General features: G+C 41.7%; 1 protein-coding gene across 6 annotated transcripts in view; it reads right to left on the reverse strand.

Annotated features, from left to right (window-relative positions):
* Positions 1-16634, reverse strand: part of LOC108414336 (sickle tail protein homolog) — a 131304-nt gene extending 114670 nt beyond the window's left edge. For 5 of the 6 annotated variants that reach the window (XM_037531069.1, XM_037531074.1, XM_037531070.1 and 2 more), the window contains exon 1: positions 15849-16634. In XM_037531069.1, coding sequence (XP_037386966.1) covers positions 15849-16056 — 208 coding nt within the window. In that variant the 5' untranslated portion in view covers positions 16057-16634. The remainder of the gene's footprint in view (positions 1-15848) is intronic. The other variant, XM_037531068.1, reaches the window with a different exon arrangement.
* Between the last annotated feature and the right edge of the window lie 2328 nt (positions 16635-18962).

Genomic DNA, 18962 nt, shown 5'->3' on the forward strand with positions numbered 1-18962 from the left:
TATTTTGTTGTTCTTTGCAGTTTGTCTCAAAATTCTACAGTGTTTTTATGTAACAGATTGTAAACTGGAGTAGAAGTATTTAGAGACTCAAATCTTTTCTCAACCAGCTCAGACCATGTCTAGGTCTTCATTAAGGTCACACAGACTTGTTAATGTTGTTATTAGGCCTAATGATTAGGCCCAACTACAGTCAGGGGAAGTCATAAGGAGTTCTGTTCAGCAAGTAGCGCACACCACACCGAAGAAATTCAAACCGCTGAGTTGTTTTGGTCAAAAAAATAAATAAATAAAACAGAATTTTCACTTAAAGTATACTGTTGGCTTTACTGTGAAATATAAAAAAGGACAATACTTCACCTGAATGCTGCCGGCAGACGTCTTAGACAGCAGGCGTTAAGCTGAATCCCACTGCAGAACCTGAGTCCCTCTGAATTTTTTGAATTTAGAACCATTTGTCTCTGTTTTGCACACTGTGGAATCAGACCTCTGTATTTAACCCAACCGTGCAGTGAAACACCCACATACACACACACTAGTGAACACACACTAGGAGGCAGTGAGCACACTTGCCCGGAGCGGTGGGCAGCCCTATCCACGGTGCCTGGGGAGCAATTGGGGGTTAGGTGTCTTGCTCAAGGGCACTTCAGTCACGGACTGTCAGCCAAGGGGATCGAACCAGCGACCTTCTGGTCACAGGGCATTGCATGCACACATGTCTATGGTCATACAGATGCTAGATTACATTCCTGACCTCTGGTGCTTCTGTTTATAAAAATATATTCTTAGTAATTTCAAAATAAACAATTATCGACAAAAAAAGACAATTGTGAATGCAGTCTAAGGCGTCCACATGACTATGTGACATATATGCTCACCAGTGGTGGACGAAGTACACAAATCATGTACTTGAGTTAAAGTCGAGACACCCAAGGTAAAATATCACTCCAGTAAAAGTAGAAGTTCCTCCCTTTAGACCTCCACTTGAGTAAAAGTACTAAAGTATTTACCTTCAAATGTACTTAAGTATAAAGTAAAAGTACTAAAAGAGTAATTCTGCCTCTGATGTCCTGTTATCATTTTTATAACAAGACTGGATTAATGAACTCATTTCAGGTGAAAGTCCTCCAGCGTCTCTCTTGGTAAACCAGTCTTTTAATAGAACGTCATTAATTAGTGACGCTGACGTCTATTAAAATGATCATAAGCTCAAAACACTGAAGGTAAACAGTTTCCATCAGGGAGAACTGAGTGGCTCTGAAATCACTTTTTACACACAAGCAAAGTTTCAGTTTCAGATTTATTTACAACTTAGTTCCAAGTTTAAGTTGAATAAAAACTGGCTTTAAACTCAGGATCACAGATGAGCTCCTTTACTATGTTGATCTGTAGGCCTCTACTAATTTACTATAAAATGAAATGGTGTTTGTAGAAATTCAGAAAAAAGCCGCGTCAGTCACGACTGCATATGTGGACATATTTCTATATTGTGCTCTATTTACACAAAGTTAGGTTAGTTCATCATTTATGTTGAACAGACTCTCACAAAGTTTTACGCTGCTGCGCTGACGTTGAACGTCAGAAATACTAAAGTACAGAAACTAATGACATTTACTCAGTTACTGACCACAGCTACATGAGAACTTTGTTCAAATTTGTAGCTCACTGTAAATCTTGCCACATCCTAAGCACATCACAACGTTTGCTTGACCTGAATGAGGACCTGGTACTCCCATGACACTCCTGGTACTCCCATGACATGATGGGCTGGATTTAGTTCTTAAAACAGTAAGTGAAGCTTTTTGGTTGCATTTTGATGTGTGTGGCGTTAATGTGTGGAGGTAAGCAAACTCAGGAGTAGTTCAATCAGGTACTGTGTTCATTACAGCAGCGGGATTCTGTAGCAGGCTATGGCCAAAGGTTTAAAAAGCGTTTTTTCTATTTTTCAGAAGTAAGAGCGAGCTTCCTCTCCTGGACTCTGGCTGCAGAGTCATTACACCCCACATGCCACACAGTGTTTATTAGCAATGTTAGCCTCATAGCTCCAGTGCAAAAAATTATACATACGATTATAAATAAAATGTATATTTTTAAAAATCAGAAATTTCAATAAATTAACATTATTGCTAATTTGTGCCCTGAAATCCATGCTGGTCTAAGCTGGTTTATATTGGTCTGGTGCTGGTTTAGCTGGTCACCTTGCATGGTCAGCATCCAAAACAAAGCATACGCTTGAAAGGCCAAATTAGTCTGTGCTGGTTTTCTAGCTTGTATTTAAAGCTAGCCATGTTGTCATGTTTGGTGAAGCTACTTCTTTAAAAGCCTCTTTCCGGTAGGACTGTTTCACTGTCAGTCAGCAACCTGACTGAGGTAACACTCCAAGACAACGAAAGCATGTTGGGATCTGCTGTCCATCCAGGTTTGCTCTGTTCTCTGCTGAGCTCCAATCCACAGCCCTGTGTGTGTCATGATCGCTCAGGGCGAAGTAGGCCAAGAGCCGACGGGGGAATAGCGCACCATTTCGACAGTATACATGAAGAGGCAGTCTGAAACGGGAAGTAAGCAGACAGCTAAGGGAAGCGTGTTGCATTTCTGCTGCCGTGTGTGGAGTGGAGCGTGGCCAAAAGCAGCACTATAAAAAAACTACAAATGCCAGAGAGCTTAGCTGGCAGAGGGGGCAGGGAGGGGAAAAGAATGGGACAAGCACACGCATGAAAACAAACAGCTGTCTGACTAAATCACTGCCTGTGGATTAGGCCTGGCTAGCGACACACAGAGTTTGGTGTAATTACCGTATTGCGCTGTCGGAGGCCGTTTCAGGGATGTTACGTAACTATGAAGGAAATGGTATAAAAAGGTGGAGTTAAAGTGCACGATTTAGTGCAATCTGTGAGAAACTGGATGCTGATAGTATTTGTGCTGGTGTGTCTCTGAACTCCGATACTATAAAAAAAAATATACGGAGTATACACTCACTGGCCACTTTATTAGGTACAGTTGTTCTGTTCAGTTGCTTGTTAACACAAATAGCTGATCAGCCAATGACACAGCCGATTTAAGTGGCTTTGAACGTGATGGTTGTTGGTGCCAGACGGGCTGGTCTGAGTATTTCAGAAACTGCTGATCTACTGGGATTTTCACACACAACCATCTCAAGGGTTTACAGAGAACGGTCAGAAAAAGAGAAAATATCCAGTGAGCGGCAGTTGTGTAGACGAAAATGCCTTGTTGATGGGAGAGGTCAGAGGAGAATGAGCAGACTGGTTCCAGATGATAGAAAGGCAGCAGGAACTCAAATAACAACATGGGACAGTTCAGTATTACCATGATTTATGCTGAAAATAATACCAACTGTTGCAAATAACAGCTATTTTTATCATTTGTGTACCTTTTTCATGGGTTGTTTAACATCAACATCATACAGTATATATAATTTCTTTTTTTCATTGGAGGCTTTGGCTCATAGGAGCCCTGCAAAACCTTTGCCTAATGTCAGACATTATGGCGTCTGTCATCATTATTACCAGTAATTGTAACATGACCCTGTGATATTACTGATCTGTCACTGCAACTCAGATCGGCATCGGTTCATCTGCCAGGATTGTGTCAGTTTTAAGTAGGGTTCAAGTGAAATGTTGCTTCAGATTCTTGTGGTGTGGATGAAAAATACGGTTTCTTGCCCAAAGACAGCATAAAAAATGTTTGCTGTAATGAGTTCCTGCTCGCGATTTCTGCTTCATCTCCTCACTATTTCAGCAGTTTTAAAATCTCTCTCACACTAAAAAGCCTCACTCAAACCGACACCGCCTCTCTCTGTTAGCTGTGATGTGGTGACAGGCCTTTACACAGATGGAACAAAGCGAACCCATTCAATGTTTTAGGAGATTTTCTCAGAGGGCTTAACGGAGGGCATTTTCTCTGCAGGCAGCCTGAGCGAGCCGCACCGGGACAATCACACCGTGCGCTGGATAAAGAGGCAAATTATCTCCAGCCTAGCAGACCGTTTCCCCAGCCACCGGCTGCCTGCCGCCTCATTGCGATTAACATCACCTGCTCTTGAAACACGTTTCTCATTCCTGCCCCTAAAATAGACCGAGACTGAGCATCAGAAAATTGACAGATGATTAATTTGATTTTATCAGCGCTGGAACGCACAGTGCAGGAATGCACAGCAGCACAAGACTTGGATGCAGTTTTCCCTGAGAAAGTTATAGATTACACTATGAATGACTGCGCAGATACACAGCGCTCTCGCTTTGCCATGCACACACTGCGGAACATAACGTGCAGCTGATTTAATAGGGAGAGCAGGCGAAAAGGGAAGAAATCGTGAGAAGGAGCAGTGAGGGAGTAGTAGTAAAGTCTAAGGGCAGTATTCTGAGAAATAGTAGTAGTGGGAAAAATAGGGAGCAATGCTAATTTAAGCAGAAGGAACAAGAGCAGGGGCAGAAACAACAGCAGAGAAAGCAAGAACAGTAGTGGGTACAATAGGAGCAGTAGAAGCAAATGGAGCAGTAGAAGGAGCAATAAAGGTGCACTATGAGAAACCAGAGGAGCAGTAGGAGTAATAGTATAAGGAGGCAAGTAATAGTGGTCAAATAGGAGCAATACGAGCTGTCATATGAGTGGGTACACTGTAGGAGCAGCAGTACAAGCAGTACAAGAGAAGCAGGAGCAATGGTAGAAGCTAATAGAGAAGGGGGAGCGGTCGTAGGGGCTGCAGGAGCATTGGGAGAATCTGTAGGGGAAATAGGATCAGTAGCTGGAGCAATAATAGGAACAACAGTAGCAGCAGTAGTAAGAGCAATAGGAGCAGTAGTGTGAGAAACAGGAGCAGTACGGATAACAGGAGCCGAAGTAAGAGGAGTATAAAATAGGCTCACAGGGGAGACCGCCATGAACAGCAATAACAGCAGTATGAGCAGTCATAAGCACAGTAGGAGCAACCATAGCAGAAGACACAGAAGAAATAGTAGTAGGAGTAATACGAGCTGTACTAGGTTAAACAGGGGAGCAGTAGAAGTAGCAGTACAATAGGAAAACAAGGGCAATAGAAGCAGTTATAGGACTAGAAACAGTCATAGGAGTAGCTATAAGGCCAGTAGACAGAGCAATAGATGCAGCAGTTAAAGCAGCAGGAGCAGTAACAGGATCCATAGCAGGAACAGTGAGGACTGGAGAGCGTGATGGAGCAGTATTTGGAATAAAAGGAGCAATAGGAGCTATAGAACAGTAATGCGAGTAGTATGGGAGAAGGAGGTGTAATGGTAGATGCTATAGGAGGTGCAGTAGAAGGAGCAGTAGGAACTGTAGGTAAACCGATTTTTATCATTGATTGTATTGCAACATGAGTTGGTGAGCTAAATATACCAGTTTGCTCCGGCCACGCAAGTTGATTGGTTGAGAGGCGTTCTAACTGGGCTGTTAATTCACCATAACATCATGTTTTTTTTTTTCCACAGACACTATCACTCCATGGAGACGCTGTTGCTAAGCAACGACTTTGACAGCTGTAGAAGACGCTCAAGACATTTGAAGTATCAATTTTTAAACCGAAAACGGACACTGTTAAGACCACATCTGACCGACAGCCGATTTGGTCCAACTCTGAAGACGAGATGACACTAAATTCCCAAACTGTCACCACTGAGCAGCTTTTCAGTTGGCGGCTGTGACAGAAGAACAGCTGAAGAACCTGGAATCAGCCAGAAATGAACCCAACACCATTCGCCACACCTCTCTGATCTTCAGAGTTTGATGAAATCAGACTGAGCCATAAAACTGACTCAGTGGTGATGACAGTCCCTAAAAAGGCTTGAGCAATTTTTTCTTCCAAAGGCTTTTTTTTACGCACAGAAGGCATTCAAGCAGAACTCCTACTCCGCGTGAACAAGGCCATAGGATGTTATGCTTTAAAAATAGGAGACTTTGGACGTAGTTCATCGAGGCAGCTGATGCCCTGGGCAGGCCGTGCATGTTTTCAGCTAAATCTCCAGGGCTGTGGATAATTCGAGGAGCCGGAGAGCAGGTGGATTCTCTGCTGGCAGAAATGTCACTTATCAGTATTAGTTTTGCAGGATTGGCGAGGCGAATGTAAAGCTGTTTTTCTGCAGAGAAAAGTGTCTGAGAGTTAGCCATAAGACTGTCCATTTAAATCTGCGCCCCCGGTCCAGTCTTATTTTCTGCCACCAAGCTAACAGCTGTAATAGAATGTGAACTCACATGGGGTCAATAACTATAAGAATCACTTTGGAGAGCTACTTAATAAGCACAAAGTCAATGGACCTGTATTTCTTTGGCAGAGAGCATCTATACGATAATTATTTTATTATGTAATTATAATTAGTATTTGGTCTGAACCTTCCTAGGTAATTGATGGTGACATGCCTTTTCTCATTGTTTCTAACTCATAGCTTACTGAAAGGAGCAGAGACATTCTGAGGAAAGGACAGATTCTAAATGTTCAATCAATCAATCAATCAATCAACCTTTATTTTGACTCGGAAGTACATTTGAGGGCAACCCTCATTTTCAATGTAGCTGAGCATTTACAAATTTAATTAAAAATTTTAATTTAAATTAAAAGAAAATTTTAAAATAACAGTGAAAAGATAAAAATAGATAAAAATAATAATAAAAATAAAACTTGAGGTTTAATTCATAAGAGATTAAGATCAAAGAAGATAAGAGATTAATAAAATAATAATAATAAACTAATTTAAATAAGGTAAAAAGTAATAAAGAACTAAGAGAAGAACTAAAACAAGAAATAAAAGTTAAGAATAAATAAGATCAATACAATTAATCTGTATATATATATATATATATATATATATATATATATATATATATATATATATACTGTTCTTTGTTATCTTCTTGTTATTATTTAACTTTTTGCTGTATGGCATTCACGCATCACATTTTTTATTACATCAAAACTTTGCAGGTCCATAGAAAATACAGGGGAACAGTGTGGTTGGGCTTTACCGACTAATTGCATGCATGGTTTTTGAGTAGGACAAATGATCACAAAAGACACCTGCCCTGCACTGACATTGTACACAGAATTACAATTGTACTCACAACTTAGCAACCACCTTACATAATATCAACCAAGCAGCACCTGAGTAACCGCATGAGACAACATAGAAATGCCTTAGCAACACCTTAGCAAGCACCTGGAACACCTTAGCAATGACCCAGTAACATCTTAGCAACAGCCAAGAAACACCTTAGCAACCACATGGGATTCTATAATGATGGCCCAGTATGACCTTAGCAACCACCTGGGATAACATAGCAATAGCCTAGCAACACCTTAGTAACCAACTGGTCTACCAAAGCAATGGCCTAGTAACACCTTAGCAACCAACTGGTCTACCTAAGCAATGGCTTAGCAACATCTTAGCAACCAACTGTGACAACATAAGGTGTCGCTAGGACATTGCTATAATTTACTGGGACTACCATAGCAATGGCCTAGCAACACCTTATCATCCATTGGCACTACCACAAGAATGACCTAGTAACCTCATAGCAACCAATTTGTTTAGCAAAGCAATGGCATAGTAAAACCTTAGCAACCACCTGGGATAACATATCAATGACTTAGCAACACTTTACCATCCATTGGGTCTACCATAGCAATGGCCTAGCAACACCTTAGCAACTATCTGGGATAACATAGCAATGGCCTAACAACACTTTAGCATAACAATGGCCTAGTAACCCCTAAGCAACCAACTGGTCTACAAAAGCAATGACCTAGCAACACCTTAGCAACCAACCGGGATAACATAGTGACAGCCTAGCAACACCTCGGCATCCACTGTGGCTACCATAGCAATAGCTTATCAACACCTTAGCAACCAACTGCGATAACAAAGCAAAGGTCTAGCAACACCCTGAAATCATATGGGGCTAGTATAGCAATGGCCTAGGAACATCTTAGCATCCATTGGCGCTGCCACAGCAATGGCCTAGCAAAACCTTAGCAATCAACTGGTCTACCAAAACAATGGCCTAGTAAGACCTTAGCAACCACCTGGGATAACATAGTAATAGCCTAGCGACACCTTAGCAACCAACTGTGACAACATAGCAATGGCCTAGCCAACACCTTATCATCCATTGGGGCTACCACAGCAATGGCCTAGCAAAACCTTAGCAACCAACCGGGATAACATAGTGACAGCCTAGCAACACCTCGGCATCCACTGTGGCTACCATAGCAATAGCTTATCAACACCTTAGCAACCAACTGCGATAACAAAGCAAAGGTCTAGCAACACCCTGAAATCATATGGGGCTAGTATAGCAATGGCCTAGGAACATCTTAGCATCCATTAGCGCGGCCACAGCAATGGCCTAGCAAAACCTTAGCAATCAACTGGTCTACCAAAACAATGGCCTAGTAAGACCTTAGCAACCACCTGGGATAACATAGTAATAGCCTAGTAACCACCTGGGATTCAACAGCTTTGCTGAAATAGCTTAAAGAATGATGACATTAGTTTTGTTTTGCTTAAAGAAAAGCCATCATTTACAATTTTCCTGTATTTTTTCATGTTTGACATCAAACCATTAGGAATACAGAATTGAATCTACAATCGAATGTAAATATTAATGTCATTACAAATTGATTCCAATGCACTTATCAAGTAGAGCAAATGTATGGAAAAATGACCATTATAAATCTAGACTTCAAAGTGAGATATCCTCATTTTTAAACCTACAGTTATATTTCATGTTGGTAAGTTCCAACCAACTCAACTACAATTAGTAATGCACTTATTCACAGACACATGGACAGACAGTGGGGTCATGCAGATCCAAAAGTGACCTCATAAGGGCAGGGATGGGCTTTTCTAGCTTGCTTAAATAAGGTGATGGTGAAGGATGTTAAGCGTACTGCAAACAGCCTGAACATCTGACGAGACCAACTTTCCATCATACTCTCTCTGAAAACATGCATCAGTTTCAAAAGCCTTTCAGGCCCAGTTTGGGTAGTGAAATTGGCCGTAAGCCTATAAACGGTCAGTAGTAGTCAAAGTGAACTCCACTTACTGTATAGCTGCACTTTGTAGTTCTACAGTTACAGACTGTAGTCCATCTGTTTCTCTGATGCTCTGTTACCCTGTTCTTCAGTGGTCAGGACCCCCATGGACCCTCACAGAACAGGTATTATTCAGGTGGTGGATCATTCTCAGCAGTGCAGTGACACTGGTGGTGTGTTAGTGTGTGTTGTGCTGGTCCGAGTGGATCAGACACAGCAGTGCTGCTGGAGTGTTTAAATAGCTCAGTGTCACTGCTGGACTGAGAATAGTCCATTAACCAAAAATGTCTAACCATCAGCGTCCTGTGACCACTGATGAAGGACTAGAGGATGACCAGCACAGCAGCAGATGAGCTCTCATCTCTGACCTTACATCTACAAGGTTGACCAACAAGGTAGGACTGTCTAATAGAGTGGACAGTGAGTGGACACCAAAAATATTCAGCCAGCAGCATCCTGTGACCACTGATGTAGGACTAGAGGATGACCAACACAAACTGTGCAGCAGCAGATGAGCTGTCGTCTTTGATTTTACATCTACAATTTGGACTGACAAGGTAGGAGAGTCTAATAGAGTGGACAGTGAGTGGACACAGTGTTTAAAAACTCCAGCAGCACTGCTGTGTCTGATCCACTTGTACCAGCACATCACTCACTAACACACCACCACCACGTCAGTGTTACTGCAGTGCTGCGAATGATCCACCACCCAAATAGTACCTGCTCTCTGAGTGTCCAGGGGGTCCTGAGCACTGAAAAACACGGTAAAAGGGGGCTAACAGAGTATCAGAGAAACAGATGGACTACAGTCTGTAACTGTAGAACTACAAAGTGCTCCTGTATGGTCAGTGGAGCTGACAAAATGGACAGTGAGTGTAGAAACAAGGACATGGTTTTAATGCCATGGCTGACGGGTAAATGTTTAAGCCAAGAAACTGCTGTGTCATAGGTTTCCATTTAACAACAAAACAATATTTCATGTTTCCAACTCTAATTTCATGTAAGCTGCAGCTTTGGCTTCTCTGACCTACAAATAAATAACTGGCTGAGCCAATCAGGCAGCCTTGCGAGTTGAGCTTAATGAATGTTAATGAGCTGTCCCCTACCTTCCCTTATAAAATAAATTTAGGTAGTCATGGCTATGCCCCTGGCTTTTTATAATGAATCAAACATCATGTGCAGTATACTGTATTCAGATAAAGGACTCTAAACTAGACACAACATTTTAAAACATTTAGTCATAAAGAGGTGAAAGTGAACTTATTTTCACTTCATCATCCATTGGGGCTACCACAGCAATGCCCTAGCAACACCTTAGCAACCAATTGGTCTACCAATGCATTGGCCTAGCAACACCTTAGCAACCAACTGTGACAATATGGCAATGGCCTAGCAACACCTTAACATTCATTGGAGCTACCACAGCGATGGCCCAGCAACACCTTAGCAACCAACTGGCACAACATAGCAATGGCCTAGCAACCCTGTAGCATCCATTGGGGCTACCACAGCAATGCCCTAGCAACACTTTAGCAACCAATTGGTCTACCAATTGGTCTACCAATGCATTGGCCTAGCAACACCTTAGCAACCAACTGGCACAACATAGCAATGGCCTAGCAACACTGTAGCATCCATTGGGGTTACCATAGCAATCACCTAGCAACACCTTAGCAAATAACTGGGGTAATATAGCAATGGCCTAGCAACACCTTAACATTCATTAGAGCTACCACAGTATTGGCCTAGCAACACCTTAGCAACCAACTTGGATAACATAACAATGGCCTAGCAACACCTTACTATCCATTGGTGCTACAATGGCAATGGTCTAGTAACAACCTTGCAACCACCTGGGATGACATTGCAATGGCCTAGCAACACATTGACATCCAATGGGGCTACCATGGCAATGACCTAGCAACACCTTAGCAACCAACTGGGATAACAAAGCAAATGGCTTCAAAACTCATTTAAGGTGGACTATTGTCACACTGGATGCACGGACCTCTGAACATCCATTTGGGCTCAATGAAACTTAACCTTTGACCAAAATATACCACTTATTTTCACTCATTAAGTTATAAATTCAATACTCATTTGGCTTCAGACTTTTGGCAGTTTTAAACATAAGCGTGTTTTAGAGAAGGGCATTTGTCTCCACTCTCTGTTCATCAACTGATTTGGAGTGACATGCCTTCTGAACACGTAACCACTCAGAATAAACTGCCCCCTGCATGCCGGAATATGTGCTACTGAGTGCTGCTATGAGCGCAGAGTTTTGTTGTCAGATCCAAAATCATAAGCAATGTTTATCATATTCCATTTAAATGATTAATGTTACATAAATGTATGGGTCCTGTGTTCACCTGGGTAAAACAATATAACTTAATATGGGCGTTGAAGAACAAACTGGGTTGCTTATGAATGAACAAAGCTGCACGTTTGCGCGTCATAGCATTGTCCTCTAGGGCTAACTAGGCCAGTCAATGCAAATTGGACTAAATTGCTAAATATAACAAATATATATAGCTAGCTATAACCTGCTCGTTAAGGAGCTATAATTAGGAGGAAGGAAATGAACATTTAAAACATATTAAACGTCGCGTTCATGGCCAGTTTATTCATTTCTTACTATATTTATTTAACTAATGTATTAAAGCAGTAGAGACACTCGAGGAGGGAGTTATCAATATAACATCACGGCTGTGATGATCTACGGACACTAGATCACAGCCGGGATGGTATTTCACGGTATCACACTCCCTCTCAGGTTCTATTGCTGAATCAACTACCTTACGGCAGCAGTAACTTGTAGCTGGCAGTAATCAGAAGTATTTTCCACTCTTCACTGTGTTTAAATCAGCACTGTATTATTTCCCTCGACCCAGAGCACCGTAGATTCAACGATTTCCTGATCTAAAACACCCGATTCACCTGATTCCCAAAATTAACTCCATAGGCCACACCCCTGATGACAGGTCCTGTATTTAGCCACTCCTGACTATCTGACGAAAGCCTCTTGATATCTCAGCTTTAAAAAACGGTTCAACTTTGAGGCCTCCTTTTCGGTTTGAGTCATTTGGTTAGTCCACACATTTTTGACAGTGATTACTGAATTTAAGGCAGAATTTGGTGACCTTAATTTCTGGACCCCTGTGAACAAAAATGCACCTGCACAGCCATTTCTCTGGCCATGTCGTAGCAGAGTTTGAGCAGTTTAAGCACATGGCTTTAAAGGCTTAAGTGAAGTGCATAAAAGGGTCATGTTCTAAATTTATGCATAATTCAGTGGCAGATATGGATGCATTAAAGACATCATCAAAGACATTACAGTCCAAAAACAGCAGTGGACCTACAAATGTCTTCTGACTTTTCATATGTAATGTTGATAAAGGTGAAATAGTGGTCCATCAGTGTTATTTTACCTTACCACACCCGGCATGTGCGGCTGCATTATAAATAGAGTTTTTAAAAAACACACTTTAGGCCAAAACCTTGTCTGAAAGATACTGTAGAACAAGCATCAAACATCGTACTCGTAAGCATTTCTTGTAACAGCTTTATGTGAGGTAGGCTTTGGAGATGTTGAACGCTTCCGCCATCTGGTTCCTATCACCTTCACTGTGAACTCGTAGCTACAGAACTTAATAGTTACTGAATAACAAATCTTAAGATAAACAACTGAATAGGAAGCCATTTGAGAAATTAAACGAGGGCAAGACAGTGAGAAATCCACCTGTACTCACCTCCTGGTAGCTGTTCGGGAACGGGTCAGCAAGAGCTCCCTGCGATCTGAGCGGTTTGATCAGTTCTAATGAGATCAGGAGATGAATGGAATGTGACGACGAAGAGGAGAATGTATCTGATCAGCAAAGACACAGATGGCCCTGCTAATCCCCCCATAGACACGGGGCATCAGTGGGACAATGCAGACATGCGCCCGTGTGCTGCCGTCAGGGATGCTGGACAAAACCTGGCCCGTGCTCCTCACACAGCGTCATCTAAGCCCACACTGCAGCTGAGTGTCTGAGTCAAATCACTTTAAAGGGCCATATCCTTCTTTTTTTCTATTTTCTTTTGAGGTTAAATACAATGGTGTGGTTTTACGTATAATAATTCAGCTGATCGAAAGTAAAAGTACTAAAAGAGTAATTCTGGCTCTGATGTCCTGTTATCATTTTTATAACCAGACTGGCTTCATGAACTCATTTCAGGTGAAAGTCCTCCAGCGTCTCTCTTGGTAAACCAGTCTTTTAATAGAACGTCATTAATTAGTGACTCTGACGTCTATTAAAATGATCAGAAGCACAAAACACTGAAGGTAAACAGTTTCCATCAGGGAGAACCGAGTGGCTCTGAAATCACTTTTTACACACAAGCAAAGTTTCAGTTTCAGATTTATTTACAACTTAGTTCCAAGTTTAAGTTGAATAAAAACTGGCTTTAAACTCAGGATCACAGATGAGCTCCTTTACTATGTTGATCTGTAGGCCTCTGTTCATAAACATAAACCAGCCCACACTAATTTACTATAAAATGAAATGGTGTTTGTAGAAATTCAGAAAAAAGCCGCGTCAGTCACGACTGCATATGTGGACATATTTCTATATTGTGCTCTATTTACACAAAGTTAGGTTAGTTCATCATTTATGTTGAACAGACTCTCCCAAAGTTTTACGCTGCTGCGCTGACGTTGAACAGTGTGCTGCACTGGGTCGGTATGACCAACAGGTCAAAACCAGCTCTAAACAAAGTGACCGCTGGGCCCTGATTGGTGCTCTGGCTTTGCGCTTCTTTCGTTTTGACATGTTACGTGTTAAAGTACAGATCCATGAAAAAACTAAATAAGTAGAGTAACAAATTACATTTACACTTCGTTACTGTCCACCCCGACATACATGTCTCTAATTAAAAACTCCAGCAGCACTGCTGTGTCTGATTCACTCAGACCAGCACAACACACACTAGCACACCGCCATCACGTCAGTGTCACTGCAGTGCTGAGAATGATCCACCACCTGAATAATTCCTGTTCTGTGACCACTGAAGAATAGGGCAAAAAGGGGGCTAACAAATTACGCAGATAAATATAAATGTCAGCCAAGACATTTTTGGTAGTTTGCTTTTTCAGTTTTACCTTGGAGCTGCAAGGCTAATGTGGCCTACAACTTTTCCTTCATATGTCACACAATGTAAACTGCCTAAATTTGGTCAGATCAGTATTAATGCAATGTTTACGTCAGTACAACTTAATCTTTATTGCAATCTTGTGGATGTGGGAACAGATCCCTTATGGCAGCTTCATCAAAACAAGCCTTACCAAGTCAGAAGCACAACAAAATATCCTTCTGTATGCTGTGTGCAATTACAGATTTCCACCAGAGAGGACACTAAATCCCCAAAATGTATATGGTGTAGCTTTAAGGAAAAGGAGAGTGTCGTGTGTAACATGTCCAGTGTAACGTGGAGCGATAAGGCGGACGCACGTGCGGAGGTAAGCGACTTTTATTAAGGGCATATTGTCTTAAATTATTAGTAAAGTGTTTATTTTTACATAAATGGCTGCAACTGTAACAACTGCAATTCCCCGCTGGGATCAATAAAGGAATCTGAATCTGAATCTGAAATCCAGGGTCATAGTCGAGACAGTCCAGGTTCATATAGCCAACATGGACAGATTGGGGGACAGACATGACATAAACCGGAATAACCAGCAAACAGAGACCGAGACATCAAACAAAGACCAATACAAAGACCGGCAAACACAAGGGGCAAACACAGGGCTTAAATACACGGGACAATGAGGGACAGGTGAACACAATCAAGGGCGGAGTTACAAAACGAAAACAAACGCACATGGAGTGGGAGGAGCCAATCGTGACATCCAGTCTAATGTCAGATGAACAGCTAAAGCTTGGATTCTGTCCATACTCATGCTTATGTAGAGTGTTACACCTCAGAAGCAAACTTTAGACCCAAGCATGTTTCGAGTGGTCGAGTACATTCAGGATAAGGCACGAACTGTGTAAATGTGACAGTTTTTCGCCAAACTATTGCTCTAATTGTGCAGCAAAAAAGAAAACAAGCAGCAGAATGGCCACCATTAAATTACTACAATGCATTGTAGTTTGTTGGAACTATAGAAGAAAAATTGACTAATGAAGCGGTCCAGAACATCATAATGTCTAACTTGCATTATGCCTCAGTGCCATATACTGCTTACTGAAGTAGCTGAGTTGGTATATCAACATCTTATACCATCAACAACTGAATGCCAAATCAAATAAAGTCCAGTTCAGTGATATTTCAGCAATATTTATTGTCAGTTTTCTCTTTTAAGAGCATGTAACATAACTTCCCTCTGACTCATTTTCTTCTCTGACTGCTGTTTCTCGCCCCATCCCTCCCCTGTGTGCGCGTCACTCACTTGAGTCTCAGTTCTAATCGTAATGCACTGATCTGACTGGCTGAGTAGCATATTTACAATACATGCAATTGGTCTGTAAGTTTCCCAGGTGCTGAAACAGTACAGTAAATGCTTGAAAACTTATAATAAATAAAATAGGACCACCCTGTCAAAATTAGATAATTTTCCTTACTTTATCAGTTATATGTTCACGTACGCATAGGACAGCGCCTGGGTCCGAACTTGGACTAGTGATTCTGGCGGGCATTTTTGATGCATTTCAAAATACAACATTTGCAAGATTTGTTGCATTTTCAAATGCAAGATTTGCAAATAGTAAACGCTAATTGAGTACAAAAAAGTGTACACTCCAGGAACACATACCTGGATTGGTCAGCATCTTTGTTGACTGGTCCTTGCCGTGGGCAGGCTGCTGCTGATCCTGCTGTTGCGCTGATCTTGGTCTCACCAGGTTGCCTTCACTTCCAGCTCTCATCAGCCTCTCCCCGACAATCAGCATCTGTGAGCGGTTGCCTGGGAGCTCTTTCCGAGACTGCTTAGAGGGTTTGACCAGACGAGATGGCTTGGACATCTTCAGATGTTCCTAAGAAAGGACCGAACGAAGAAAAATTTCAATCCGTATTGTTGCTTCTCAAGATGCTCTCAAAAAGCTGAAAGCAGAGTCAGTTCTTTTCTGAGGACGAAGTTCATTGTGGTGGCTCAGAAGTTTGCTAGAAGTTGTCATGCACTGAAGCCTCCAACTGGCTCATGCTAATGATAACACAACAACATTTTTCTGCAAGCCAAAGCAAAAAACTAAATCCAGAGTTGCTTCTAAAGCTTTGTTGATCTTTCTTACACACAGATGGACAATTTGTAGTGGGCAGTGCTGTCCAGTCTCAGAGTGCAGAGATAAATGCAGCTGTGTCCAAAGCGATGCTGTGCTCTTCTTCCTTTAAAAAAAAGGTCTAACATATCCAACATATGCTCTCCAATGCTCTGGACACCAAGTCCCTGCCGTGCCATCCCCCGCTAATCATCTTCCAAGCAATCCTTATAATGGTCCAGAAGCAGAACCCTAATCTACTCGCCCTCGCTGCTAAAACACGGCGTGATTAAAGCGGATTTAACCAGGCAAGACAGCGGAGGTGATTACAGTTTGACAGTTGCTTATACTCTGCTGAGAACGGTCTTCCGAGCTGGGGCGAAAGCTTCATGCATGGGTAGTGAGAGAGAGAGAGAGAGCGCGAGAGAGAGAGACAGAGAGAGAGAGAGAAAGACAGAGATTTACTCCTATGTGCCTAACTGTGATAGGCTGCCTGCAGTGCTTGGACCCCTACCCCCCCAACACACTCAGCCCAGCTGCGTCATGCTGAGAGGAGAGCAGCCACAGTTTAGAGTAAAGCTTTAGAGTAAAGTGTTTGTTGTGGACCAGGTTCACCCCTTCACTGGTGGCAGTGGCCACTTTCAGTGACTGCTGGAGACTTCAATGCGGTGATATTATTTGCATGTCCAAACTGGCTAGAGTGAAACATGTCAGCATGTTGAATCATAGCTTTCTGCGTGCTACCATGCTTTCTACCATGTTTTCTGTCACCGTATACTAATTTATTTTACCATTCATGTATTCTTTTGTTAAAAAAACACAGTTTGTATGTAAAACTAAGTAAAAGTCTTCACATTTTCAGGTGTCAGAGCACATTTATACATTTTACATATATGCAGCAACGATGTTTAGAAAAAATGTTTGAAAGGCAGATTAAATGATCATTTTTTACTTATTTTAATAACCATGTAAAGGGTTAATTTCATTTCAGGTAAGGTAAAAATTGTCAGTTTGATTTTTGGCTGAACTATAACTCCTTCATATATATTGCCTTTCAGTTTATGAGGGTCCACTTTGGCTATAGTTATATTAATTCCACTAAAGTTTTAAAATGTCTTATTTTTCCCCATAACTGAGTGATAAATTCATTCAGAGTGGTTTGTTATGAAATGGTTAATTGTAGAGAAAATTACAGATAGGAACCAAGGGCCACAATGTCTACAACACAAATATAGCCATTTTGTTTACTATACAAAACCACCAGTGAGCTTAAGTATATATTTAACTCTATATTTATAGTTATTTATATATTTCTAGTATAATTTAACTATAAACTTACTATAACTATTTATACACTACCTCTGTCATGATTATGATAAAAATATGTTTGCCCAAAACATTGTCTCAACCACTTTTACTGCATTATAACTGGGGCAGTCGTGGGCTGGAGGTTAGGGAACCAGCCCTGTGACCGGAAGGTTGCTGGTTCGATCCCCTCGGCTGACAGTCCATGATCAAAGTACCCTTGAGCAAGACGCCTAACCCCCAATTTCTCCCCGGGTGCCATGGATAGGGCTGCTCACTGCCCCTAGCGTGTGTGTTCACTGGTGTGCGTGCATGTGGGTGTTTCACTGCACGGACGGGTTAAATGCGGAGGTCTAATTTCACAGTGTGTGAACACACTGACACATGGTTCGAAAATTCTAACCCCACCCTGCCCATAGACTGTTCAGCCTTCTGACCTCTGGCAGAGGCTACCACACTATGCATTGCAAGTGTCAGCAAGACCATCAGACTCAACTCCCTCTTACAGTACACAACATGCTGGCCTAGTAGGACTTTTAAACTTTTGAACATACACACAGACATAGGCATATTTATTAGAACCTGTGTCCTCAATCTTAGAATAAATGCAGATAATTCTGTGCAATATTTTCAATGTTCTCATCACCTAAGTACTATATCACTACTCAGCAGTGTCAACTTTACATGTACATTGGATTCATTTTATATTATGTATATTTTGCACACCAGAGTTGGAGAAAGGCAACCTTGTTCAGCTGCGCTCTCCTTGTTGTACAGTCTGAATGACTATAAAGTTGACTTTGACTTTGTCTAAACACTGTCTCAGGCATCAGGCAACGTATTCACAATAATTTTCTATGAGAGAGCTTTTAGAGGCGGACGTCTGGTTCCTATCACCACCGCTGTGGACATTTCTGACACTGCAGTTTTCTATGGATTTGGCACATTTTCACATCAAACCACTCTGAATGCCTTCATAACGGCTGAATTATGCAGAAATGTACGAAAAATCAGTGGCATTCCCCTTTAAGGAAAAGCAACTTACAATTTGAGCATTTTACACAGGGAGGCGAAGGTAGCGTTAGGAATCTTACCCAAGGACTCATTCGTATAGTATAGGGTGCTGACCTAGGTGGGATTTGAACCCCAGTCCACAGCATGAAGGGCAGAGGTGTTACCCACAGTACTACACCAACTACCCCCATTTAGGAACTACCCCCCTACCCCATCCCACTCATGACAAGAGAGAGCTTGCCAGACATAATGGTGGGCTTTCTAGACATTGCATCCAAATGAAAACACCTACAACAACAAAACTAAGCCAACCACCTTATTCATAACACTGTCGAGTACAACATCTTGGCCAA

This window comes from Pygocentrus nattereri, chromosome 19 (genome assembly GCF_015220715.1).
Source record: "Pygocentrus nattereri isolate fPygNat1 chromosome 19, fPygNat1.pri, whole genome shotgun sequence".
NCBI lineage: Eukaryota > Metazoa > Chordata > Actinopteri > Characiformes > Serrasalmidae > Pygocentrus > Pygocentrus nattereri.